The following is a 27,233-nucleotide window of genomic DNA, read 5'->3' as shown; positions in this document are numbered from 1 at the left end:
CATGTCATTCCAGCAGCAGCATTGCTGCCTAAATCCCTGCAGACTTGAGAACACAGGCGAGCACACCTCCACCCCTGCCTCGAAAGGCAAGCAAGGGTTTATGGCATTTGAACTAAGCCTTGAAAGAGTTAAGGGTCTGCAAGGGTCCTCCCGCAGGCAGCTGTGAGAACTCCCATGGATGGAGGCAGTGAACCAGGGGTCTCACCGAATGTGAGTGAGTGCATGAAAGGAAGGAGGATGAGCTCCTCTGGAGAGTTTGAGGAGCTGGGGAAGAATCTAGTTTATGGGGCTGGAGTTGGGAGTGGAGACGGAGTTGGAAAGTGGAGTCAGAATCAAAGCCGACTTTTATTGATTCTCATCAGCATCATTTTTATTTCATGCTCACCTTGTTGCCCTGTTGTCTGCTGTTTCCAAGCATGAGCTCATTTAACTGTGAGTGACTGTTATTCTTCCCGATTTGCAGCAAGGAAGCTGAGACATAGATTAAGTGATTTTCCCATGCTCACATCACTCCTGTGTGGTGGAGCCAGGCCAGCATCTGTTCTGATGGGCTCCAAAGCTCTTCTCTGCACTGCTGGCGGGGCTGGAATCACCCGCACAGCAGCTCAGCCTAGCAGATGTGTGGAAGTGATTTCTTTGTCGGTCAGTAAACTGTGACCTTTCATCCTATCCCTTTACCTGGCTTTATGTCTTTATGGCATTTGTCCCTGACATTTTCTGGTAGATTTATTTACTTACTATTTGTCTCCTTCGTTAGAACATGAGATCCAGGAGGACAGGGACTCTGTTTTTATCACAACTGTTCACTTTGTCCCTAGAACAATGTCGGCCACATAGTAGCTGCTCAGCAAATATTGTAAAACAGTAGGAGTCTTCACACCATTACCATGTGCGAAGTGTTTGGCTGGTACTAACTTATTTGATTTTGTTATCTCATTAGAAATTGAGATAGAGCCCCAGCTGGGTTAAGGAACTTCTTCAACATCACAAGCCTAGAAAAAAAATAAAAGCTAGGATTCAGATGCAAGTACTTAATCTTCAGAAATCAGGTCCTTAAATGCTAAGCTTTACTGCTTTTCTGAGAGAATGAATGATTAGTTAAGACAGATTTATATAAGCCATAAAATGTACTTAGTAATGTATTTCAAAGTAAATAGCTTGTCAAGTAAAATTTATAAATAAAGATGCCATATTTTTCTTTTTAGGAAAGGACAATTAATGAGTAAGACAGGGGTCTGGAAAAAGCAAAATAGTACATATATTTTTAAATGTAGACTCAGATTCCTGGAAAGTGTATTATTATAGCATCACTTATAATCTACTGGACCATAAATGAATACTGGATTTTAATGGCTAGTAAACCTGTCTCCAGTATGTTCCAAACAGCATTTTACACATCCCTTATCTTCATAAGATGTACTTACCTCTTATGGAAGAAACTGTAATAATAAACAGATGTTAATTTTCATCATAATTTATTTGTTAGTTTTAAAAGCTCAGTTCAGTGCCTCAGAACTATATGATAGTTGGAATTTGGAATTACAGTTTAACTGGAATTGGTCTTGAAATAGAATTCAGTCTTTTAGAACCTCTGCCTAATACTTAACAAATGTATTGGCTTTTGCTTTCTAATTTAGCATTCAGTCTGAACGAGACAGTCCATATTCTTCTAAGCATAGAGGTTAGATTAAGGAAGTCCAAATTGCAAATACTAGGAAATTGTCTCCTGACCAAAGGAGAGATCAACAGCTAAATCATTGAATTCTTTCCAGACATAGGCAAAAGTGTTTAAAAGTCAATTGTACCAAATAATTAAAGTTATCTATGATATTTTAAATATTCATGTTTTAATCCATTTTCAAACATTGACTTTTTCATTCCTGCAATCAACATTTCATTTGCTTTCCCTTTTCTGTCACCTGCTCACATTTTATCATTTAATTTCTAGCCCTTTCATGCTTGCAACGGTTAGGACATTTTCTCATTATGGGTGGAATTTTGCATCACCTTTTAGATTTGAAATAGTAGCAAGGTCTGGTGCTTAGGCATCATTTAAATTGATATCAGATGATTCCTGCATACAGGAGTGCCTTTACCATCTTCCAAACAGCTCCCGATAATGTGCATAGAACATTTTCTTACTCTTCCCTTGATTTTTTTTTTTTCATTTGAAATCTCTTCATCCCTATCCAATGACTTATTGAAAACCCTTGCTTTGAAGCTTAAAGTGTTGCAAGATGGTGGCATAGCACTTTTAGAGGAGGTCTCAATCATATAGAACATCTGTGAATTTAACTCCAAGTGGTAAGAAGATCCGATCATCTGATAGAAGATTTAATTGTGACCTTTTTGATTTTTTATCTCAGAAGCACTAATACATCTCCATATGTGTGTGTGTGTGTGTGTGTGTGTGTGTGTGTGTGTGTATGATAAGAATAAAAGTTCTTGGGCCTTTTGAGGATTAGTAGATTAAAATTTATTTATACTTAAGATGACTATGGCTTACTCTATGGTAAATCAAAATTAGGATTCTGAGTGTGAAGGTAGAACCTACTTTATGTTTTGGAGTGCTCACAAACCTTTGGAGCCTGTTCTCGACAAGTGTGCAAGTTTTTGAAGTGTTTCTATTTGGAGATACAAGGAGAAGAACCTCAGTGGCCCTTGTTGTGGTCACAAATAGAAGCCTCTATGAAATCCATTGTACACTTTAGTGAATAAAAGCTAACAAAGCCAGGGATGATTTTGATCCACTAATAATCCACAGGGTTTATTTCATTCTAGGATTTGACTCCTTTGTTCTGATGAAACCATTGTGGCATTTTTATTGTGGTGGGGGAAGTTATTCATAAACTTATCTCCTGGTATCCGTCAGGAAAGCAGAGGGAAGCCAGTTAATATCTGAGTTAATAATTGTTAATATTATACATGTCCTGTAAGTAGGATGTGCATACTTGTTTGGAAGTCACATTTTGAGTTGCATTTATTTTCCCTCAATTTTTAAAGAAAGTTAACTATATTTTAACTCCTAAAGGACTCTTAAAATGTATATCTCATCATTCTATCATCTTGATACAAATATTTTCATTTTCTCGTTCCCTTAGTTCCTGTTCATATATGAATTTGTTTTAATGTCGAAATCGTGTCTATTTTTTCCCATTTAACATAAAGATATTTTCACTGTTAAAAAGTTTTCATCATAATTTTGGTTCTTACTTTGTAACTCATTAGCACTTATCTTTATGTAAAACTTTAAAAAGTACTTGCTAAATTTCTTTTCTTGTCTAGTTCACATTAGCATCCACTCATCATTATTTCAGTTTTATGCAAATAGTAATATCATTAGTTTCTTTACATATGAATGTTTGCTCTTATATAATCCTTCATGAATATGTGTGTGTGTGTGTGTATGTGTGTGTGTATATATACATACATATATATAGCAAGTTTTAAAAGACAATGAAAATTACTGCATAATTCAGAAGTGACAGTAGGAAAGGCCTGAATTATTTATCCTGTACTCTCTTGGGTAAATGCTAATTTATCCTTTAAGTTTGCTTTTTTCTAATGTGCCACATTGTTTGCCTGATTTAATTTGATTACTGTTTTTACATTTCATATTTGTACTTGAAAGTTGAAATAAATACTATATAAATGAAAGCAACGAGGTTTATTTGATATTCTGTTCCAGTGATTTATGATAAAAACTATCTTTAAGTAATAAATATATATAAACTTGAAGATTGATGTGGAAACCACATTGGTGCACTAACTAAATATTTAAGATTTATTCTTAAATTGTGTCTGTGTTGATGGTAACTGGAACATAATCTTATAACTAGTATAAACACAGGATATAATAAGTTTGTTGGAAGAGGAGGTGTAGTCATAGCAGATATGAAGACTTTTGGCTTTGGTAATGACTTGAAACATAGTGAATAGTGCTTTCCTTCAAAGCTAACACCCATATCCTTAAAACATTACTCTCTGTACATATATATGCATATTTATTTCTGTAAACCACAACCACAGTTGTGCCTTATTTCTGTATCTTAGTTCCTTCTATATTTATAAATTTGAAGATTCCAACATTATGTTATCCCTTTTTTTGCTTGAGTAATTAAGAAGTATAGGTCTAGTATTCAGGCCCAACTTTTCATTTCCGTGGTGCTTTAAAGTACTTTTAAATGTTATTATTTTTAAATCACTTTAAACAAATAGTTGTGTTTTTTTAGCATGAGATAGATTAGATATTGTGTCCTCTTGTTTAGCCACAGGGTTTTATTTAACCCATTTTACATATCTTGTGTATAAACAAAAAACTGAGTTATCCTGACTGCTTCCCCTGGGCTCTTGCCTTCTAGTTACCTTTGCAAATCTGCCAATTTCCAGTTAGTACTGAGTGTCCCTGAAGGCCCTCCTTGTGTTTCTTGAGCACTGTCGGGTGTCTGGGTGGTTGTTTAGATTCATCCAAGATACTTCACTTGCAGTAGCTTCTGAAGAAAACGAGAAAGAAGAGACCATTGTGAAGAGTAACCTGTTTGGTCTCTAGATGTACCTGTCTGTATCTTTTATATTTTTGGGAAGGGGAACTGGTCAGTTGCATTCTTTTCTTTGAACACTGTGGTCAAGAATCTGATCAGTTGTATTTATTTTCTTCGTTCCTTGTGTTTTTAGGAGCTGCCTACAGTCCTCCTTCTTCATGAGCTGGCTCAGCAGGAAGGAGCATGGACCATACTCCCCCTGTTACCACAGTACGTGCATTTAACGCCAACGTGTCAATTACTGACATTTCAACCTGACGACTTTTGTGCTCCCTGGTTTTCTTATTAAGAAGGTGTTTTTCCTCAGTCAACAAGTGAAGTGAATTTGAGTTTTACTTTTTATGATTACCATATTACACAGTTTTCTTGATTGTTTCTTATTCATACATAGCTTTTAATTGTAAATGTGCTGTATTCTTAAAAGATTGAATGCTTCAAGTTGATATTTGAAAATTATTTTTCTTGTGAACTGGTGTTGTTATGGAGATAATTAACTTTAAGAACTCTGGCTGCTCTGTAGGCGATTGGTGTATGGCTTTACTATAAGTCGAAACTCTAGACGTTGAAGAAGAGTTGAGAGGAAAAACCCTCTATTGTCGACCGTTCTATTTGAACTTCATCCATTCCTTACCTACCAGTTTTAAGTCTTACTATAAACTCATTTTACACAGATGATGACTGTAACTTATTTCTTTTTGTTAGCTTTTCTGGAACATATAGCCGCAATTCATCATGGATTTTCTTCTGTGAAGAGGAGACAAGGATAGAGATTCCCAAACTCTTAGAAACACTCAGACGATACGATCCATCTAAGGTGAGTAAACTTCAGTGCTAGTATGTATACTTTCCAGCCAGTGCTTCAGAGAAAATGTTTAATTTTGATTAAGAGGCGTTAGAATAAAGACAATTAATAATTGTAATAAATTCTAATAAAGACAATTAATTTAAAGTGAAAAGGAATGAAGGAATAGGTGAATATCTGGAAGCTATGTTAAAAAAATTCTCTGGGAGGCTTATGGCTTATGGAGAGATGGAATGTAGAGTGAGCCATTATACATCCCCAATGAAAAAAATCTATTTATATGTGCTAGCAATTTCAGAGTCAAAAAACTACACAGAAGAGTTCATAAACAGTTTACCCTAGAAATAAATTTAAATTGGTTATTTTTATTTTTACTAATCAGGAAGTATATGTATTATTTTATATAGAAGGATTTTTGAGTACCAGCAGTGTGTTAGGCACCCTGGACAGCAGGAGCTAGGATAACACAGACAAGGATCCTGACCACATGGATGGTATAGAATAGGTGCCTTTAGTGAATCAATTACAGTTAAAAGAGATCTAAAATAAGGAGAAGCTTGAGAGGCCCTGAGAAGCATATAACAAGGTGTTGAGCCTAATCTGGGAGGGTCAGGACAGCAAAGGATGCTCACTCTCATCTGAGTCCTGCAGGATGAGCAGGAATCAGCAGAAGAGGATGTTCAGGCAGAAGGAACTTATTTGAGAAGGACTGAAGTGAGAAGGAATGGTTCTTGCATTAGAGGGATTCAGTGAAGTTCACAGCCACTTTCATATTTTCAGGTCTTATTTTGTATAGATTTGATCCAGCAATGGGATCTTGTTTCCCTCTGAATCCCTAGCTTTGAGCAGAGGGTTGAACATTTAGGAGGGGTCAATCACCCTTTGTGAATGGCTGAAAATCCTAAAATATCAGCTTTACTTCCAGATTGTGTTCAAAGGCTCAGAGGGCTTAAAAGGCTGCCCTGGACATAGGTCAAGAGTCAATCAAGGGACTGGAGATATAGCTCAGTTGGTAGAGCGCTTGCCTTGCATGCACTAGGCCCTGGGTTCAATCCCCAGCACCACATTCAGTTCTCTTAGAGAAGCCCAGGTTGCAACCTGGTTGCTTTATGGGATCCTTTAGACTTGGGATAAGCAGAATTGGACCCTTTCTGGTACCGCTAGTTATCTACGCCACCCGGAAGCCCACTCTAGAGAAGAATGTGGTTTAATGACTTTCTGGGGAATGAAAGGCCGGTTCTGGCTTCCTGCTTGGTTTGTTGATATAGATGTAAAGAAGGGCAGCGGTGGTGATCAGATTAAGTTCTCAAATATGGGGTAGTCTGTTACTGTAATATAAACCATTGATTTTGATGATCTTTAAAAGCTGGAAGGATCTACATGGTTTCTCTTTTTTGCTTTTGATTTTGGGAAGGTATAGATATAATTGGATGAGAAGGTTGTTAGGTGAAAAAACAAAGTCTTCAAAGAAGAGAAAAGTTATGAACCCGACTCCTCCAGTCTTTTGAAATGATGCTAACCAGCATCTGTGTACTTGGTTGCCATGTTTTATATAAATCCTTCATTAAGCTTTTATGCTTTTTTTTTTTTTTAACTTGAGAAAAACTCCCAAATCTTTTTTAGGATGTAGGAGTTTCAGTCTCCTCCTGGTGTTTGGTTCACCTGGAGATTATTTTTCCATTATCCATGGCTCTAATTCTGTACAGGAGATGGTGACTCACTGTGCTTTTTAATGAAAATTGGGATGATAAATGTAAAAGTTCAAAACAAGTTCATGAAAAGCAAGTACAGAACAGAGGTGAAATGAGATGTTTTTTCCCTCTTTTCTGAACTCTGCCTCCGGGAGAAAAATGTCTAGGATGCTTTATTTCTTTTGAAACTAACATTGAGGAATAAAGATTACATAATTTGAAGTGAGCTCAAACCCATATGATTTTTTTAACCCCTTTATTCTTTTTTCCTAAGATTTAAAAATCTTAGGAAAAAAAGCACAAAGCAAGCCTGACTTTGATATTGACACAAATAAGCCACATTGAAACAATAACTATATAATGTGTTAGAAATCAGGTCTTTTGTTTGCTTCTAATATTTTCCTTTAATATCATTCAGCCATTCTTACAAATGCAAATTTATGTTGTTTATACAGTATTTTAAATATAAAAATAAATCTTTATTAAATGATCTCTGTTAAATGGCCTTCCTAGGTGGTTTCTATAATTTTCCATATCTTGTTTGTTGTCTTTTTTCCCCAAAGCATGCTTTTCATGGGTGTGTGTTTGATGAAGTGTATTGACTTCTTGTATTTATTTTTAATAGAGGTGAAATGTCCTACAGTGTGTATCACTATCCTCTCTGTGAAGCCATTAAAATCATGAAAAAAATAGGGGGTTTGCCTCTTTCCATAGATTCTATATTAGTTACTTCCTTAAAGTTGTGTATAGCCTGCACAAAAATATTGAAAAACATTCTTACATAGTTTATAATAGATACACACTGCAATTAGGAGATAAAATATGACAACATGTTTTACATAAAATTATGTTTGGAATGAGAGATTTTAGTATTAAAAGATTGGTAAGAAGGTTGCCAAAATATACCAAGGTGTTTATTTTCTTTATAGGCTATAGAGGCATGGTATGATAAATGGGTGATTTTCTTTTTTTAAAAAAAGTTTATTCTAATTAGTTATACATGAAAGTAGAATGCACTTTGATACATCATAGATGGAGTATAATTTCTCATTCTTCTGGTTGTACATGTTGTAGAATCCCACCAGTCATATAGTTATATATGTACATAGGATAATAATGTCTGATTCATTCTACTATCTTTTCTATTCCCATAACCCCTCCCCCCCTTCACTCACTTCTACCTAATCTAAAGTAACTTTATTCTTCTCTAGCACCCCACCCCCTTATTGTGAATTAACATCCATATATCAGAGAAAATATTTGGCCTTTGATTTTTTGGGATTGGCTTATTTTGCTTAGCATCATATTCTCCAGCTCTATCTATTTACCAGCAAACACCATAATCTCATTCTTTGTTAAGGCTGAGTAATATTCCATCATGTGTGTACGTATGTTTATATATATGTTATATATATGTGTGTATATATATATATATGTGTGTGTTTGTGTGTATATATCTCACATTTTTTAACTCCATTCATCTGTTGAAGGGCACCTAGTTCCATAGTATAGCTATTGTGAATTGAGCTGCTATAAACATTAATGTAGCTGCGTCGCTCTAATATGCTAATTTTAAGTCCTTTGGGTATAAACTGAGACTTGGGATAGCTGGGTCAAATGGTGGTTCTATTCCAAGTTTTCTGAGGAATCTCCATACTGGTTTCCATAATGGTCACGCCAATTGGCAGTCTCATCAGCAATGTATGAATGTACCTTTTTCCCTACATCCTTGCCTGCTGGGAGCCATTAGCCAAGTAGGTATGACAATTTCCTTGCCAGCGTACCCCATGTTGCTGACATGTTGCAGCGACATTGAATGTAGGTGACCTTGCTCAAGGACCAAGGCAGATTAGGGTGTTCCCGGTTTTAAGATAATCCTGTTTAGGGCGTTCCCAGTTTAGGTTCCAGGTTTAAGGTTTAAGATTATTCCTGCTGGGAATAGGGCGTATCCTGCTGCCTGAGTTCCCCTTGAGTTCTCACGGGATTCAGACAGTATATTTTGGAGATAGAAGCCCAGTGGGTGTGGATTTGGGCAGAGAACGTGGATTTGGGCAGAGAACGTGGATTTGGGCAGAGAACGTGGATTTCCCCAGAACGTGATTGTAGACGGCTGGTGTGAGTTCGGGAATAAAGAGTTGCTGTTTGAATCTACAAGCTGTGTGGTGGCTCGTGATTGTGTGCCCAGCCAGACTGCGGCATTTGTGCCCAGCCAGACTGCAGCACTTGCCAATATTTATTGTTGCTTGTATTCTTGATAATTGCCATTCTGACTGGAGTGAGATGAAATTTTAGTGTAGTTTTGATTCTCATTGCTAAGGATTTTGAACATTTTTCATGAATTTGTTGATTGATTGGATTTCTTCTGTGAAGTATCTGTTCAGTTCCTTAGCCTATTTATCGATTGGGTTATTTGTTGTTATTTTGTTGTTAAGTTTTCTGTAGCTCTTTATATAACCTGGAGATTAGTGCTCTATTGGAGGTGCATGTGGTAAAGATTTTCTTCCAATCTTAGACTCACTCTTCATGTTATTGTTTCCTTTGCTGAGAAGAAGCTTTTTAGTTTGAATCCATCCCATTTGTTGATTCTTGATTTTACTTCTTGCACTATAGGAGTCTTGTTAAGGAAGTCAGTTCCTAAACTGACATGGTGAAGATCTGGGCCTATGTTTTCTTCTATTAGGCGCAGGGTCTCTGCTCTAGTGCCTAAGTCTTTGATCCACTTTGAGTTGATTTTTGTGCAGGGTGAGAGATAGGGGTTTAATTTCATTTTGTTATATGTAACTTTCCAATTTTCCCAGCATTGGCAAGAGTTTGATAGTTTTGATAAAGAGCTAAGTTATTGACTTTTAAAAAAGCTATTGAAATCCATCTGAAGCTGAGGTTATTTGTCTTGATCATTACTGGGCATTCTTCTCACCTCGTAATGACTTAAACGAGGGCTCTGGGAGTTATTTGGGATACAACCACAAGTATAGTAAGACTCTTAAAAGTTATTGAAGGGCACATAAGCACTGTATCCCTCCCACTTTTATATTTTTATAAGGAATAGAATAAGGTGGCATTAGTTGAATCAGAAAGAAAACACATCAAAATTTTTAGAACTTAGGGTAACTTGATTTATTATGTTTTGGTTTCTTCAGTCTGTCCCCAGGGCTTTCTCCATTCATTTAACAAAAAAGCAACTAAGTGCCCATTACATGGTAGAGATACTAGAGGGATAGCAGTGAACAAAATAGATGACATCCATGCCCCCAAGGAGGTGATGCTGTGTTTCAGAGAAGGTAGTGATCAAAATGCAAACAAATATATAATACATCAGACGGCAACAAGTGTTATGGAGAAAAAGCAGAATGGGGGTACAAGAGATTGAGAATGGCTTCCTAGACCATGTAGGGTGTTCAGAGAGTACCTCCCTGATCAGGGCTCACTGGAGCAGAGTGAGAAGGAAGTGAGGGAGTGAACCTGGTGTTCCCCACTCCTGTATCAGACCTGCCACTTCATACCTCTGCTTATGTAAAGAAACTTCAGACTCAATACATTCAAAACTGAGCTTTTCATGCCCTCCAGTGCCCCTTCCATGCTCAGTCCTCCTGTTCTCAGAAATGGCATCACTGTCTATCAAGTTGCTCATAAAAACAAACAAACAAAAAACCCTAGGACTTGTGATAGTTTCCTCTTTTTATCTTCAACTCCACGTGTGTCTGTCCAGCTAGATCTACTTTCAGAATATCTCTGTCATCCATCTTCTCTCTAGTACTAGTACTGTGGTCCAAGCCACCACCATCTCTTGCCTTGACCACTAATAGAGCCTCCAAATTGTTCTCCTCATTTCTGTTCTTCCCATCCTAATAATCTAGCTCCTCTATGATTCAGATCTTACCACTCACCTGCTCAGAAACTTCCAGTGGTTTCCCATTTCACCAAAGATATTTTCACTGGGTATCGTTTCCTAGATGGGCAGTCATTCTTTAGTCTTTAGTCACTGTAAGGATGTTGTACCATCGTCTTAACCTCCCATTATTTCACTTGAGAAGTCAACTGTTTATCTTTTTTTTTTATTCTGTTGAAAGAGATGTTGTACACATTTGCCTCCTTCCTTGAACACTCTTCACTAGCTGCTTTTTAAATTTCTCTATCTTTGGATTTCGATAGTTTTACCATTATGTGCTTGTGTGTGGTTTGCTTTTGTTCATCCTGATTTGAATTTATAGAGATTCTTAAATCTATGGCTTGATGACTTTGGTTAGTTTTAGAAAGTTCTAAGCCTGTATTCAACTAGTGCTTCATTTTCCTCCCCTCTCTTTTCATATCCTTGGTTTCCAATTTCATGAATTTTTCTGTCTTTTCAATGTACCTCATATGGCCTTAAGTGCTTTTCTGTATTTTCCTCCTTTTGGTGCCTCAGTCTGGATATTTCTTTACTGACTTACCTTCCAGATCACAAATCTTCTCTTCCTTTATGTTTAATATCTTTTTGAATTAATCATCCAGTGTTAGTATTTCCATTTGATTCTTGTTTATAGATTCTAGTTCTTTGGTGCAGTTCTCCATCCTTTCATCTATTTTCTTAAACATATTAATAATGTTGAAAGTTTTGCTTGATAGCTGCAAAATTGAATTTACCTGTGCATCTGTATTTTTCACTTAATCTCTTTGTTTTTGATTTGGCCTTATTTCTTGTCCTGCCTTTTAGTTTTTGACTGAATGCTACATATTTTATGTGAAAAATTAAGGAGGCTGTGGATGATAGAAACTTTCTTTCTGTGGATGATAGAAACTTTCTTTGGGAGAATATAATATTCTTCTGTGTCACAGGCCAGGTTTGGGTAAGTCTGTTTACAGATCACCCTTACTCTTAGCACCCTTTCATCCTGGTAGGGTCTTCCCAGAACCATAGACTGCCAAAGGCTTTGCTCAGCTTTTTAGCCTTTCCACTTCTGCTTCCTGTTTGGTTCTTATTTTTTTACTTTTTTTTTTTTTTTTGTGCAGCTGAGGTAGTTGAGTGAAAATTGCATGCCAAAGCTTACCTCTTCAGTCCAGTAAGATTGCAGAAGTTTCTAGCTGCAACTTCTGCTACATGCTAGCCACAGCTCAGAAGCCAGTAAGTTTCCTGTGGGAAAGAAGAGGCCAATCTTGGGTTCCCACAGATGGGTTTTTCAATTGTGAAATTTTAGCCCTTCACATCCTGTCTGCCTTTGTTGTTTTCCAAGGACTTCAATCATTTGTGTTACATATTTCTCCAGCATTCATACCTGTTTTTAATGGTGACATAGATCTAATCCAGGCTATTCTGTTGTGGCCAAAAGTGGAAGTCTTTTATTACCCTTAGAATAAATCTCATGTTCCTTTCCTCTGATTCAGAAAACCAATCTGGTCTGTCTTCTGCCTGTCTCTTTCATACCATGTTCCCCAAGTCCAGCATCTGCTAGCCAACCTAGATGTTTTTTGTCATCAAGTTTTTTCTTACCTCAGGGACTTTTGCATTAACTTCCTCAGATTTCTGCAGAGTGGGCTCCTTGGTATTATTTCATTTCCATTTATTTGTTCCATAAGGTATTTCCCTTTTGATCCAGGACAGCCCCCAGTCAATTGCTGTATTTATTTGTTTAATTCCTATTTCCCTGTTATAGTGTAAGCTATATTGCTGCCTGCTGGAGATTCTCAATAAATATTAATTGAATGAATGAATGAATGCTTAAAATAGACCCTGATTCTCAAAAGAATCTTTCAGATCTTTCTTTGAAAACTTTAGTGAAGCATAGGAGCCACTATTCTCTTTGCTTTCATAATATTTTTACGTGCAATATTCTATAAAATACCACTTTTATATACTTATGGTATAATGATGACTCACATTTTGTTCATTCCGATGATCTGATCTTTAACTCCATATATATATAGATAGATAGATAGACAGATAGATAGATAGATTGATTCATTGTCATAGTGGTTTAATTATATTTTTGTTCCAATTCTGCCAAAGTACATAATCTGTGTTAACTCTATCTCCCATGATATTTAATTAATTAAAACTAATGGTACGACTTTGCTTTGGGTTTTACATGAATGGCCTTTCTATACAATGACATTTTATATTTCTATTTAACAGGAATGGTTTTTAGGAAAAGCATTACATGACGAAGAATCTTCAGTAATTCACCATTATGCCTTTTCTGAAAATCCTACGGTTTTTAAATATCCAGACTTTGCTGCCGGCTGGGCCCTTAGTATTCCACTTGTAAACAAGTAAGAATTGATCATTCGACTTTTTTTTTTTTTTTTTTTTTGGTGTATGTACCAACTTTTACTTTGCTGAGTTCTGTTCTTTCTGGATCTCAGGATCTCAAATGAGTTTTTCAGCCAGAGGCAGTGGGTGGTAAAATGAAAAAAAAAGGGACATGGAGCGAGAGCCCTGAGGGCTGTTGCTTCAAGTCTGTCACTTATGAGTCCCCTCAGACAAATCATTCCACTTCTCTGTACTTCCTCTTACTCACCTGCAAAGTAAAGCAGGCAATAAATTGTGAGACCAAGGAGAGCACGAAAGGGCCCTGAGAACTGTGTACAAGGAAGCAACATGACTCTTTTGAAGGGACTTGGTTTGCTTCTCAGTATTACATTGATTGCAAGTAAGAAAGCGAATCAGTAGCATGCTGAGGTGGGGGGGGTGGATGGCTTGTTATGTGCGTGGTTATGCATGTTAAACATGGGCCGGGCAGGAGGGACGGCCAGCAGAAGGTGCTGTCGGTGGTCATACCCAGGTGTGTGTGTGCACAGCTGCAGCGGTACTTGATTACATATGGAAAGTGAAGACGATTAAGTTGCAATTCAGGAGAAGTGTGATTGTCAAAAGGCTCTTGTCAATCTGAATACTTCATACTCCTTAAAGAATGAAAAGTTGACAAAACACTTGTAACCTTTATATCTTCAGAGATGAAAGGGTTTTCGCTTCTCATTCAATGTCCTGCTTCTAGGGCTTGGGGTTTGAAAAGAGACCGTGTTGTCCCTAGCTGGCCAAAACTTGTTCACTATTCTCTTCACTTTCGAAAGTTCTGTAGAGTATAATATCCTTCTTCCCCGTGTAGAATCCACACCACCACCACTAGAGCAAGACTTCCTCTGTTGGGTGAGGGGTCTAGTTCAGGAGTACAGTTCTTGCCTAGCATGCATGAGGTCCTGATTACATCCCCAGCACCACAAAAAAACAAACAAAAAACCAGTAGCAGCGAGACCTATTTTTTTTCTATTTCAATTTATTTTTAACTGATATACAAATACATAAAGTTGTATGTATTAATGGGATACCATGTGCTATATGATATACATTATACAGTGTGTAAAATTTAAATCATTTTACACAAGTTATACATGTCTCTGACTTCAAACATTTATCACTTGTTTATGGTGAAAACATTCACACTCCTTTCTTGTAGCTTTTGATTGACAGCACATAATTACCCGATTATAGTGAAATCACACCAGAACTTCTTTCTCCCATCTAACTGTAACTCAGCACCCCTTGATCTACCTTTTTCTCTCCCTTCCTCTCCCTTCTCTTCCCAGTCTCTAGTAACCACTATTCTATTCTCATATTCTATAAGATCAAATTTTTAGGTTCCAAATATGAGCGAAATCATACAGTACATGTCTTTCTGTGCCTGGCTTATTTTATTTAACATAATGATCTCCAGTTTCATCTATGTTGTGGCAATTGACAGGATTTCATTCTTTTTTTTATGACTGACTGGTATTCCATTATACATATATACCACAATTTTTTTTTGTCCGTTTATCACTTGATGGACACTTAGGTTGTTTTCATTTCTTGGCTATTGTGAAAATAGTGAGCTGTTTCAGCCTTTCCCCATTCAGCATTATGCTAGCTATTAGTTTATTATACATGACCTTTATGATGTTCATCTGTATAGATGATCATCTAGTTTTCGACCTTCATTCTGTTAATGTGTTGTATCATGGTTATTGATTCATGTATGTCAAACCTTCCTTGAGTTCCTGAGAGGAATCCCACTTGATCATGGTGAATAATTGTTTCAATATGCTGTTGAATTTGTATTGCCAATATTTTGTGGACGATTTTTACATTAATACCCATCAAGGATATTGGCTTATAGCTTTCTATTTTGTTGTGTCCTTGTCTGGTTTTGGTATCAGGGTGATGCTGACATTGTATAATGAGTTTGGGGAAATTCCTCTCTCTTTAGTTTCTTAGAACAACTTAAGAAAAATTGGTATTAGTTCTTTTTATATTGGGTAGAACTCAGCAGTGAAGCCATCTCATCCTAGGCTTTTGTTTGATGGGAGACTTTATTCCAGTTCTATCTTGTTGCTCATTATTGGTCTGTATAGTGTTTCTTTTTCTTCGTGGTTCAGTCTTGGTATGGTGTGTGTGTCCAGGAATCTATTTCTTCCTCGCTATCCCCCCTGGATTTTCTAACCTTCCTTGCTCCTAGGGAACAGCTATGTGATGTATCAGGAAGTTGTGTCACATACAATTCATTTTGGGAACTGAGTTATGTGGGAAGGAGGCAAAGCACAGAGGAGGATGTGGCTTGAGGGATCTTAGCAGGGGACGAGGCTGGCAGCTAAAGCAGTGAGCTGCTGATGTAGCAGCTCCCTGGTGAAGCTCCTTGGCTGCTTATTTCTGTGCAAATCTGGGTTTCGTTCTTGGAGTCTCGCCCTAGAGTTTCTTTACTCAGACATTCCAGCAATTCTTTGAGCCTGAATAAATGCAGCCTGTGCTTCAACTATCCAGAGTGGATTATTTTGTCTCCAACAAAGACCCCTGACTCTGTACCCTGTCCTTAGGCTGCTGGGCAAGAATGCCCTTCTCCCAGCTGGGGCCAAGCATGCCTAAGAGAGTCTGCCTGGTTTCCCTGCTCTTGTCTTGGGAGTGTCAGGAAGGAAGGGAAAAGAAGAAAAGAAAAGACAGTATCATTCCCTCTCGCCCTCCACTATTTCACCTGGCTCTGCTCCCTGTGGGGGAGAGGGGAAAGTGTCTTCCTTCACCTGTTCAAGGTCATATTTATTCTTACATTAAATCACTTTTGGTTTGTTGCAAATTATAGGCCAGGAGCTGCCAGCACCCTTGTGTTTGGAGCCCAGTTTAGTGACCTTCTTTTTGGTCTGAACTCTTAAAAAAAAAACCGAGCTCTAAGCTTCACGTCATAATCCAAAGCACTGTGCCTTGTTGCTCGATTCCTCCCAGCCCCCAGTCAAGGAGGCTTCCCTCATCCTTCCTTGCTCTCTTGACTTTGCTCCCTAGTGTGGAAGGCTCAGGACTGATTTCTCCATGGGAAGAAGCCGGTGTGGCTGTGATTTCTTTGACTTGGGGGTTATAAGCTCTTCATAAGCTTGTTTGTCTCCTGTTCCCCATAGTTCAACCATGTTCCTTTAGAAAGGCACAAGCACAGCTCCCTCTGCCCCGTGAAGCGCTGTGGCACACCACTGCTTCTCCCTCCAGGGCTATGGAGCTCCTGGTGGACCTAGGAGCCCAAGTACAGTGTACATGGGGACGTAGCTATTTCTCTGAGGCCAGTAGATCTTCTTTCCCCATCCCTGCCCTCTGACCTGCTTGGCCTCTCATCCTGAGGGCAAATCCTGGTTGTCTAGAGAGTTCTGCCCATCAGTTCCCCCATTTTCCTCTGGCAGACTTTCATAGAGGCCTCTTGGTGCTGAATTCAGTTTTGAGTTAGGTGTAGAACTGTTTTTTGCTTCCCTTTTGAGTATTTTTTTTTAAACCAGGTGGATGGAATTAATCTCTTTGAACACCTCTTTGATTCCTAGTATCCTCTTCTAGGACTGCTCAGCCAACTCTTATTGCCTGACTGGCTGGCGTGAGAATACGACTTTTTCTACAGATCCTCGTGGGTCTCCCTCTGCCCATACTCCTCATCAGGCTTGGAGACACCAAAGCCCTGGCTGGTTCCATTGGCTCTGGCGGATGCCAGCTTCCTAACTACTTTACGTTTCCCATGCAAGTAGCTGCCCAGGCTTTGCCAACTAGGCTGTAGGTTGTACACTAACCCAGGTGCGAGTCCTGTTTGTGGGAGGACTTTTTGTTATGGATTTCCTGGCATTCTGCAAGGAAGTCCCACAGGAGAACACAGTCATGACTCCCTTCTCTCATGTTCTCGAGGTTGTTGAACACATCGGTTGACAAGGGACAGAGCCATGTACACAGCTTCCATAGGAGGCTCAGGTCTCTTTGTGGTCATGCTTACCAATATTTTCCACTGAGATATGAGAGAGAACTGAGGGCTTCATCATCGCAGCAGGGTGGGTAGGTGTCTTAGTCGTTTTGGGCTGCCTGAACAAAATACCATGAACTGGTGGCTTATAAATTACAGGTTTATTTCTCAGAGTCCTGGAGGCCAGGAAGTCTAAGATCAAGGCACCTGAAGATTCGGTATCTAATGAGGCCCCCTTTCTGGTTCACTGATAACACATCACGGTTATCCTCACATGGTAGAAGGGTCACACAAGCTTCCTCAGGCTTCTATTATTAGAATTCTATTCCCATTCATGAGATCTCTCTCCCTATGAGCTAATCACCTCCCCATGCCCCCAAATCCAGTCTCCTAATAACATCATCTTGAGGGTTAGATTTCAGCATATGGATTTTAGGGGAATGTAGACATCCAGACCCTAGGAATAGGGAACTATGGCTAAGGAATTTAGGGCCAAGAGACTAATCTTTCGCACAAAGTTCAGAAATTTCCATCACTTTCCCCATAACTTAACATCATAGAGGAATGAGGTACCAGATAACCTGAATCGGTCTCATCTGCTCTTCACATCACTGAACAGTGATCAATAAACTATAGCATGCTTTTAGTGGATTAATTCCCATGATCTTCTCCCTGTTTTGCCTCCCTTTCCCCTGCCAGCAAAAACAAACCAAAACTTTAGATTCTACTATAGTAAAATATTCAAATTCCAGTTATTTTAGACCATATTTATTCTTTTCCCCTGATGCAGACAAGTAATCAAACCAAATGATATAACACCTCTGGCATAGCAACTCTCTCGTGACCAAGGTATATTGTTAAGTGATTTTCTAACAGGAGATTCTTATTCTATAAGAAATTGGTATTGCACTTAGAACTAAAAGGGAACAGAAGATCTCCATTAGTCCCATCAACTGCAAAATTTTCCTAGTTGTTTTTTCTCAGTTCTGAACTAAAGCACTGACCTATTTCCTCCTGTTATTAGGAACTATGTGAGTTGGCACACTTTGGGGTGCAAATATCAATAAACAACTCAAACTGGATTAAGGAAATGTTTTTTTATTGCTGTGACTGGAGGTGAGGTCTCTGGTTGGTTGACACAAGAGTTCAGCGGCATGATTGAGGACCCAAGTTCTCTCTGTCTCTTGCCTATAGGTCACAGTGTCTGTTTATCCTAAATCTGTTTCCTTTTGTGGTTTCAAGACAGTAAGGACTTCATGTTTCCTTTTTCTTTCCACCAGCAGAGGACCTCTCCCCCAGGGGAAGCTAATCCCTTATCCTGAGTCTGGTTGGGCTCTTTTAAGGCACACACCAACCTTGGACTGACGATTAATAATTACCAGGGATTGCAGTGCTTTGATTGGTCCAGAATTTTCAGGTTCTGATCTTGAAGCTTATTTAATTGTTTGGCTTAATAATTAATCAAAATCAAAATTTGTTTAGGAAGAAGGAAGGGGGAACTGCAATGCATAAGAAGGAGCAATGCCCATTACAGGGACACTGATTCCTTTGTCTGATGTTATGCCCACTTCATAGATAAGGCAACAATTTAGAGATACTAAGTGCTTCTTTTGCCTAAGTCACCGTGACAACTGGTTACTTAAACACATTTCATGACACACACTTCCTTAGACTTTTTCCTAGGAGAAATAATATCTGTTTTAATGATCCTACAACAATGAGTTTTGAATTAACACGGCTCAACGTTTCTAACAGTCCATCCATGGGATCCTCTGACATGCCCTGGTGCTCTATCTACATGATCTCTTGAAAAAAAAAATTGTATCTTTGGAGAAACTCTAATAATTAAATTTCCAATAAGATGATTTCTTCAAATGTATGTTATTATAGAAAATTGTTACTGGTTTTCTCCATTGTTTTTCTACCTTCTACCTTAGATTTCCTGCAATATCTTGCTCTGCTGACTGGTTCCCAAGTGATACTAGAAAAGTCAACTTAGAAGTTTGCCTGTTATTGAGTTGAAGGGGCCCATGATCTTTTACACATCCTCAGTCTAGCTGGCTGTATCATTAGAACTGTGCTATCAGGTGTGTGGTTTAACAGCTTCTAAAAATTAGGAAAACTGAGTTTCAAATATCATAGATATAAAGAACTGAATATTTAATGAGAAGATATTGTATCCAAGTAGAATTTCTGACCTTCATTGTTTGTTTGTTTAGCATTGTTTGGTACTAAAATTGACATTTGAAAAACCTTGTGCTATGATGCTTACTGCATGAGAAAATGAAAGATAGTTCCCAATATTAGGGGTTGCCTTTTAAAATAGATGAGCATTCTATATATTCTTAGGACTTGTATATATTTGCAAATAACTGACTTAGGCCCCAGGCAGCACTAGAAGCTGATTTCATGATGTTGGGGTAATCATAGCTTGGTTTGTGTGGACTCCCTGGGCTGCAAGAGATAGCCACTTAAACCCTATAGGTTATGTTTTTATTTGTTCTCTAATCCATCATTGTATGTTTCAAAGAAATTCTATCAGTGGTTTTTATTTTTTATCCTCTGAGCTGTCCCTCAAACAAACAAACAAAAAGAATTCAAGAATTGAATGAGAAAGAAACTTGAAAAATAAAGCATATATTTAAAGCAACAATTCAAAGGTGGATTGTCTATTGAGAAAGGGGAGTATGAAATAACCATCTAACAATGGCTGTCGCATGCCACTTGGATTCTGATCCCTTCTGTGTCCCTTGTCTCTGGCAATAAGCCTGGGTAGGACATTTTTTGTCTTTGGAGTTGAAATGAGCTGAATATTTACTGTATGTGGTCTGATTAGCTTTTGAAGGCCTGTGGTGTGACTCTAAATCCCAAAGTTACCTTGATATAGTTTATTTGGGAAATCAGTCTCCAACTGAGCAGAATTCAAATTGAAATAAGATCCTGCTTGCCAGAGCAGGTTTTTTTCCCCTCTTACTATATATCAGGAATGCATTGGAGGATGTAGTTTCTCTATGAATTCTCACCCACTCTTACTGACAGATTTGTGGGCAGATATTGAACAGGATTTTGACAGATACCACCTGGGTCTTCTTTTGTTGCTACCTGCTCTTAATACATTCATATCAACCATGAGATAAATGCTTTATAACTAAACTTAAATAATAAGCTTTCTCTTCCTCCTTTATCTTCTAATCAGAAATGAATTTTTAAAAATAAAAAAAATTAAGAGTTCAATTGGTACATAATTGTACATATTCATGGAGTATTGTGTAATATTTTGATACATGTATATAATGTATAATAATCATATCAGGGTAATATGGCATATCAATCACCTCAAACATGTATTTTTTTGTGTGTTCAAATATTGAAAATCCTCTCTTCTAATTATTTTTAAATTCAATTATTACTTGCTGTAGTTACCTGGCTGGGTTATAGAACACTAGAACTTAATTCTCTTATTGAATGTATCTTTATACTTGTTAACCATCCCTTCTCTATCCCTTCCTGCTCCCTACCCTTTATAGTGCCTGGTAACCACTATTTTACTAAAAAGCGTTTTGGGGCATTTTTTTTGCACCAGGTTTGAGGCTCAAACCCAGGGTCTTATGCATGCTAGGCAAGCATTTTGTCACTGAGCTACTGCCCCAACCCTCTAAGAAGTAAATATTTGTAAAGAAAAAAAATCTTTCATGACCCAAATGGAATAAGATGTAATTATAAGCACAGTAAAAAAATATTTTGAAACTTAGTACTATTGTTCCTTTTAAATCACTATTATTTCTTTGTAGTTAAAATATGTATCAGGAGGTTTATAATTACACTGGGGGAATATTCAGCTATAAAAACAAATATGAAACCATATGGTATTTAGGTGACCTTGGTAAATATGTAATTCTGTCTTGGCCAGTTTGCAATCAAAATATATATCCCCTCATTCCTTCAGGGAGCCTGTTAGTGATCATTCTATCCATGTAGGGTGGATAGCGCCGTTGAGAGCAGCACAGAGAGGGATGTGTCCATGACAGATGTGAATGCATGTAATAATGCTGTGTTTGTTTGAAGCAAAGGAACTTTCCATTCTGGTGGGCAGGTCTGGTAAAGTTTCCCAGGGAAGCTGTCCTTGTGTTTGGTCTTGAAGTAGAAAATGTTGTCAAGTGAAGATTGGGTATAGACACAGTAGGCAGATATCAGTGGGAAAGAATAGTGGGAAGGCAAGTTCTCTTTAGAGTAGGTGGGCACTAAAGCCCTGGGTTGGGGGCAAGGTAGGATTTTCAAGACGGGCCAGGAATGTAGGAATGTAGCTTCTTTTATTTTTGCTACTGGGGATTGAACCCAGGGGCGCTTAACCATTGAGCCACATCCCCAGCCCATTTTATTTTTTATTTTGAGACAGGGTCTCACTAAGGTGCTCAGGGCCTTGCTAAATTGCTAAGGCTGGCTTTGAACTCACAATCCTGCCTCAGCTGCCCGAGTCACTGGGATTACAGGCATGTGCCTCCACACCCAGCAAGGACTTTATTTTATATGAAAGGAACTGTGGGGGATTTCTTTTGAGTAGAAAACTGTCTTAAAAAATGTTGTTGTTCTTCCTTGAAACCACATGCTTTTTCTCTCTAAGACCCCACTACCTAATAATTCATTAGGATTATTAAAATTTTAAAATTTTGTAGGAACTTTGGTTTCTTTGTCACGCACACATCTTTCTTTTATTCTCTGGAGTCAGTATTTAATGCAAGGCTTATCACAGCCGAACCTCGTGGCTTTTTTTTTTCCTAAGGAATTTTAATTATTATATTTTATATTATTGGCAGATGTTGAAATAATAAATAATAAATGCGACATCTGCAGCAAGTGTTGCATTCTTGTTCCTGTCGACAAACCAATGCATTTTTCTCAATCCTTTCCCTCAAGGAAATTAGACTCTTGCTTTTATCTTAAAATTTATATTTTTCTGTTTTCAAATATTAGAAAGTCTCAGGAATGTCTTATTCTCATTGGAAACTTCTTTTGGTTAAAAAAATAATCAGCGTGTCTCTATTTTCTAGGCTCAACAAGAGGTTAAAGAGTGAACCCCTAAAATCTGACTTCACAATAGATTTACAACATGAGGTATGTCGTGGTTGATTTGATTAAAAGTTTCAGTAGTCAAGAATTTGTGTACTTTGATATAAAAGCTATTTTGTATTCCCGAAGAGTGCATTTTTCTCTACTCACAACCATTTTCTCTCCACTGAAGTAATTTGACAGCACTCCAGTAAACTAGGTTCTTCTATTTTTAAGCTGATTTAATTATTTAGGTAGAGAATGAGAAGTGAAAAAAATTGTATCTTATGATTCATGATTCTTTGTTTTTAAAGTAGGTGGAAAGGTCCAGAGGTGAATTTTTTAAAGTATGCAAAAATGTCATTCAAAGCACTGGTAGTCTTACTTGTTTTTTTTTTTTTTTTTTTTCTTTTTTTTGGTACTGGGTATTGAACCCAGAGGTGCTTAACTACTGAGCCACATCCCCAGCCCTTTTTTTGGTATTACATTAGAGCCAGGGTCTCACTGAGTTGCTAAGTGCCTCACTAAGTTGCTGAGACTGGCTTTGAACTTGCAATCCTCCGGCCTCAGCTTCTGGAGCTACTGGGATTACAGGCGTGTGCTACCATGGGCTTACTTGGTGTTTTGGTTGTACACTTGCTGTTATAAACTGAATGTTTGTGTCTGTGCCCGAAATTCATATGTTGAAACCTAGTCCTTAATGCTGTATTCTATGGGGAGGTTATTAGGTCATGAAGGTGGAGCCCTAGAAATGAAATTAGGGCCCTTATAAAAGAGACCCCAGAGAGCCTACTCACTCCTTCTACCATGTAAAGGCAAGAAAGGGGCCATCCATGAACCAGGAAACAGGCTTTTATTGGACACTGATCTTGAACTTCCCAGCCTCCAAATCTGTGAGACATAAATTTCTGTTGCTTATTAGCCACTCAGTCTATGGAACCAGCCCTAATGGACTAAGACGTGTGCCTTTGTTGTGTGTCTGTTTAGCTGTCTGGAACAGATTTGAGCCAAATAGCCCTAAGCAGGCAGCTATAGTGTGCCATGCTGGGCAACAGCACCTATTGTTCCCTTGGCCTTTAGTGGATATCTGTGATGAGTTGTCGTGGAAGCACCTTAGACACCTATAAGAATGCCCCTTTTGACATTTCACCCATGGGCCTGAAACAGACCTGAACCATGGAGGTAAATCTGGATGTTTTTCAGGCCAGCAGTACTGGCAGCCTTCCAGAGGTGAAAAGGCACCACCCCATGAGCTGGGGCTGGGGCTCAGTGGTAGAGCACTCGCCCCGCATGTGTGAGCCCTGATCCTCAGCACCATAAAAATAAATAAAATAAAGATATCGTGTCCATCACAGCTTATGTATATGAAATGGCTTAGTTGAGAGAAATATACTTTTTTAAAAAGTCATTTTTCTCTTCTACAGAAAGGAAAGAATGACTTAAAAACCAGGTCTGTCTCGATATGTTTAATGAGAAGTAAGTTCTGGAACAGATATCCAAGCTTGAACAGATATCTAAACATTGAAGGGTAGTTTTAAATACCTGTGAGAAAATGACATCACTTGCCCTGAGGCTACCTGTTCACTTCTCCCAGTTGTAGTACTCTTTGGAAATAGATAAGATAATATTTTGTCCCCAAATTAGAGAATATAGACCATTTTTCCACTTCCAAAATTTAAGCATGAACTAGGCCATAAGGTATGCCTAAAAAGATTTCCTATGACTGTCTTATAGACTAAAATAATACTAAGTTAGACATCAATAACAAAAGCATGGTAATAACACACACAGGTGTATTTGGTCATAATGAAAAAAAAAATTAAGTGGGTCATTCTTAAAAAATAAAACCCAGAGTAAGCACTCTTGAATTCTCTCTCTCCCTTACTTTTGTTCATGCTTTATGACATTTTGCATAGTTTTGCATCCTTTTGGACTTTATATAAACAGAAATGCACCAGGAATATTGTTTTAATTTGAGACTGATTCATGTTGATTCTGCAGCTCTAATGAGGTTACTTCACACACTATGGCTCTCTTCTATGGCCTTACCACAATTAATTTGTTCTTCCTCCTGTTAGTGGGCTTCTGAGTGGCTCCTGGCTTTTTGCTCTTAGGATCATTGTTCCTATGACTATTTTTGACATGTGCCATAAGGATCATCTGCAGGTTTCTCTAAGGCAGAGGCTTATAAACTTTTTTTTTTTTTTTTACTGTGACCCACTTTAAAAAAATACATTTTTCATTGTGACCCATATTTGTGTGTGTTGTTACTGATGTCTAAGTTTAGTGTCATTGTCGTCTATATCACAGTCATTTGAAAAATTTTTAGGTTTACTTTATGGCCTAGTTCATGTTCGGTTTTTATAAGTAGAGAAAAAGATGCATATTTTCTAATTTGGTGTATAATTCTCTTATCAGTCTGATCAAAGAAGGTATTAATTGTTCCTTTAAGATATTTTACTTCCTCTTCCTTTGTTGCTTCATTTCATTTGTTTTGTCTGCTTGATTTATCATTTACTAGGGGAGCAGTGTGGTGCTCTTCCATAATAATGGTGACTTTGACAGCGTGTCCTTGTGGAACTGCAGGTTCTTGCTCTTTGTCCTCTGAGGATATGTTATTTGGTGCATGCTATTTTAGAAATGTTTTATCTTCTTAGTGAATTTATCATCTTTAGTGATGCTCTTTGTCATAATGCATATTTGTCGACATGAATACTTCTACACTAGCTTTCTTTTGCTTCATAATCATTTTTCAATTTTTTTCTTTCAACTTTGTTTTGTACTTTTCTTTAGGATAAGGACATGCTTTTAAAGAGGACATGCTTTTTTCCTCTCTTCTTGGTTTGATTATCTTTATGCCACATAGCAAATTTATACTTACATTGATTTTCATTACTAATATATTTGAATTGATTTCTATCACTTTATCTCTCCTCCATTTCTCTCTATTTTTCTTTTTAAAAACTTCTTATTTTTTTACCTTTCTTCTTATTGGTCCATATTTTTTCTGCTTTATTATTTAGGAAATTTAATCCCTGTCTTCTGTACTTTATAGGTTAAAATGTTTTAACATGCTTTCCTAACCCAATAATGGCTATTTAGTAGCCAGAGAACCAAAGGGCCTGAGAGTAATTTAACTCAAATTGTGGCACTGTTTATATGTTATTATTATCCAGTATCTCTGTGTCTTCTCCCTTTTTATCCTGAGCCTTAGCTGTGGTCATTTCTTCATGTAGTTAACCTTTGTGTTACCATCATTGTGTGTTTGCCACCTTTGGTACCATCCCATCTTGCTTTGCAGACCTCCTAACTGGGGGCACCTTTATTCTTCCTGAAACACATATTTAGAATCTCTTGTAGTGAGGTGGTAATCCTGTTAATCCTTTTTTTTTTCTTTTAGTATTAATTTTTAACTTCATTGACACTTTGATCCATTTCAATCTAACGCTCTTCTGAGAAGGCATGTTACACTGACCCTTGAGATATTTTGTACCTTCTTACACTTGTGGTGTTGGCTGAGTTCCTTCCTCACCGCTGGTCTCCTGTCTTTGCAGATTGCCCTCTACATCTGGGACAAAGGCGGAGGACCTCCCCTAACCCCTGTGCCTGAGTTTTGTACAGACCGTGTGGATTCCCACTGTGCTACCCAATTCCGTTCTTTTCTACCGCTTTGTGTAAGTAATAGAAGAAAGACTTCCTTACAGATCAAAGGAAAATACATGCTGTACATAACGTTGTCCTAGTATACTTTAAATACTAATGTGTGTGTGTGTGTGTGTGTGTGTGTGTGTGTGTGTGTATCAACCTTGCCCAGGGCCAGGCCTGGACCTTATTTGTCAAGAAATAACAACCCTGTAGGTAAGTGCTGTTATATCCCGTCTTCCACGTGAGAGAAGGCTGCGCAGCTAGAGGGAGGGCATGCGGATTGTGTGGGCGTCTTCTCACTCCAGAGCAATTTTCTTTGGCCATACAGCATCTGTTGATTGGCATTTTTATTCCATGCTCTGGAAAGGCAGTTTCAAACATTTTCTTGGGCATGTAGGCCTTGCCCACAAGCCCATCCCCTTTACTCTCTCAGCAGGTAACCCTGCTCTTGACCTCACCTGAGACTATTCAGAACTTCTCATGTCAGATCTGTGTCCCAGTCCCCAGAAGGAGCCTGAGGACCCCAAAACTCACTAGATTGTTAGCATTTTTTTCTCATGAGGGAAAATATACTCAAAACACTCAAATGGTGTATGTTGCTCTTAGCTCAGTCACCCAGAAGGGGGTGTGTGCCATCTTAAAAGGTACACAGACACAGCACAGTGCGACCATGGAGGGAATCCGCACTGTTTACAGTCCCTGAGGAGGAAACTGTTTACTGGATGGTACCAGAACTACCCAGGGAGGGGCTAGGGGAAAGGTTAGGCTGGGCTACAATCTCACTGTTCCAGAAACATTCTAAGATTGAAATTGGTAGGAAAATAGGTTTTATTCAACACCACCTTTAAGGGAAGATAGAAGAAGCTTACTGTTTTCAAAGTTCCATCTTCAGCTGGGTGTAGTGGCCCACGCCTATAATCCCAGCAACTTGGGAGACTGAGCCAGGAGGATTGTAAATTTGAGGCCAGCCTCTGCAATTCAGTGAGACCCTGTCTCAAAATAAAAAAAGGGCTGGGGATGTAGCTCAGTAGTCCATGGTAAATTTAACCCATGTACCTGGGTTAAATCCCTGGTACAAAAAGAAGAAAAAAAAAAGTTCCATCTTCAAAATCTCTGAAAGTACACAAGCTTCCAAAGGAGAGGAGACAGTGAAATGTGACAAAGGGCAAGAAAAGTAGCTGTGGGGATTCACTTGCCCGGTGCTGCTGCAGAGGCCTGGTTGGGGCAGGGTGATCTCATTCTCAACTCCCTTGGCACTTGAGAGAGAGTGTGTGTGTGTGTGGGGGGGGGGGCGGGGGGGTTT

At 38.2% G+C, this 27,233-nt stretch overlaps 1 protein-coding gene across 1 annotated transcript in view; it reads left to right on the top strand.

Moving 5' to 3' along the window:
- Positions 1-27,233, top strand: part of B3glct (beta 3-glucosyltransferase) — a 117,430-nt gene that overhangs the window by 50,549 nt on the left and 39,648 nt on the right. The window contains exons 5-9 of the mRNA XM_027928956.2: positions 4,675-4,751; positions 5,244-5,355; positions 13,144-13,280; positions 22,288-22,351; positions 25,840-25,959. Coding sequence (XP_027784757.2) covers positions 4,675-4,751; positions 5,244-5,355; positions 13,144-13,280; positions 22,288-22,351; positions 25,840-25,959 — 510 coding nt within the window. The remainder of the gene's footprint in view (positions 1-4,674; positions 4,752-5,243; positions 5,356-13,143; positions 13,281-22,287; positions 22,352-25,839; positions 25,960-27,233) is intronic.

Source organism: Marmota flaviventris, chromosome 4 (assembly GCF_047511675.1).
Source record: "Marmota flaviventris isolate mMarFla1 chromosome 4, mMarFla1.hap1, whole genome shotgun sequence".
NCBI classification, from domain to species: Eukaryota; Metazoa; Chordata; class Mammalia; order Rodentia; family Sciuridae; genus Marmota; species Marmota flaviventris.
Note: the sequence above shows the minus strand (reverse complement) of the source record. Positions and strands in the feature narration are given on the sequence as shown.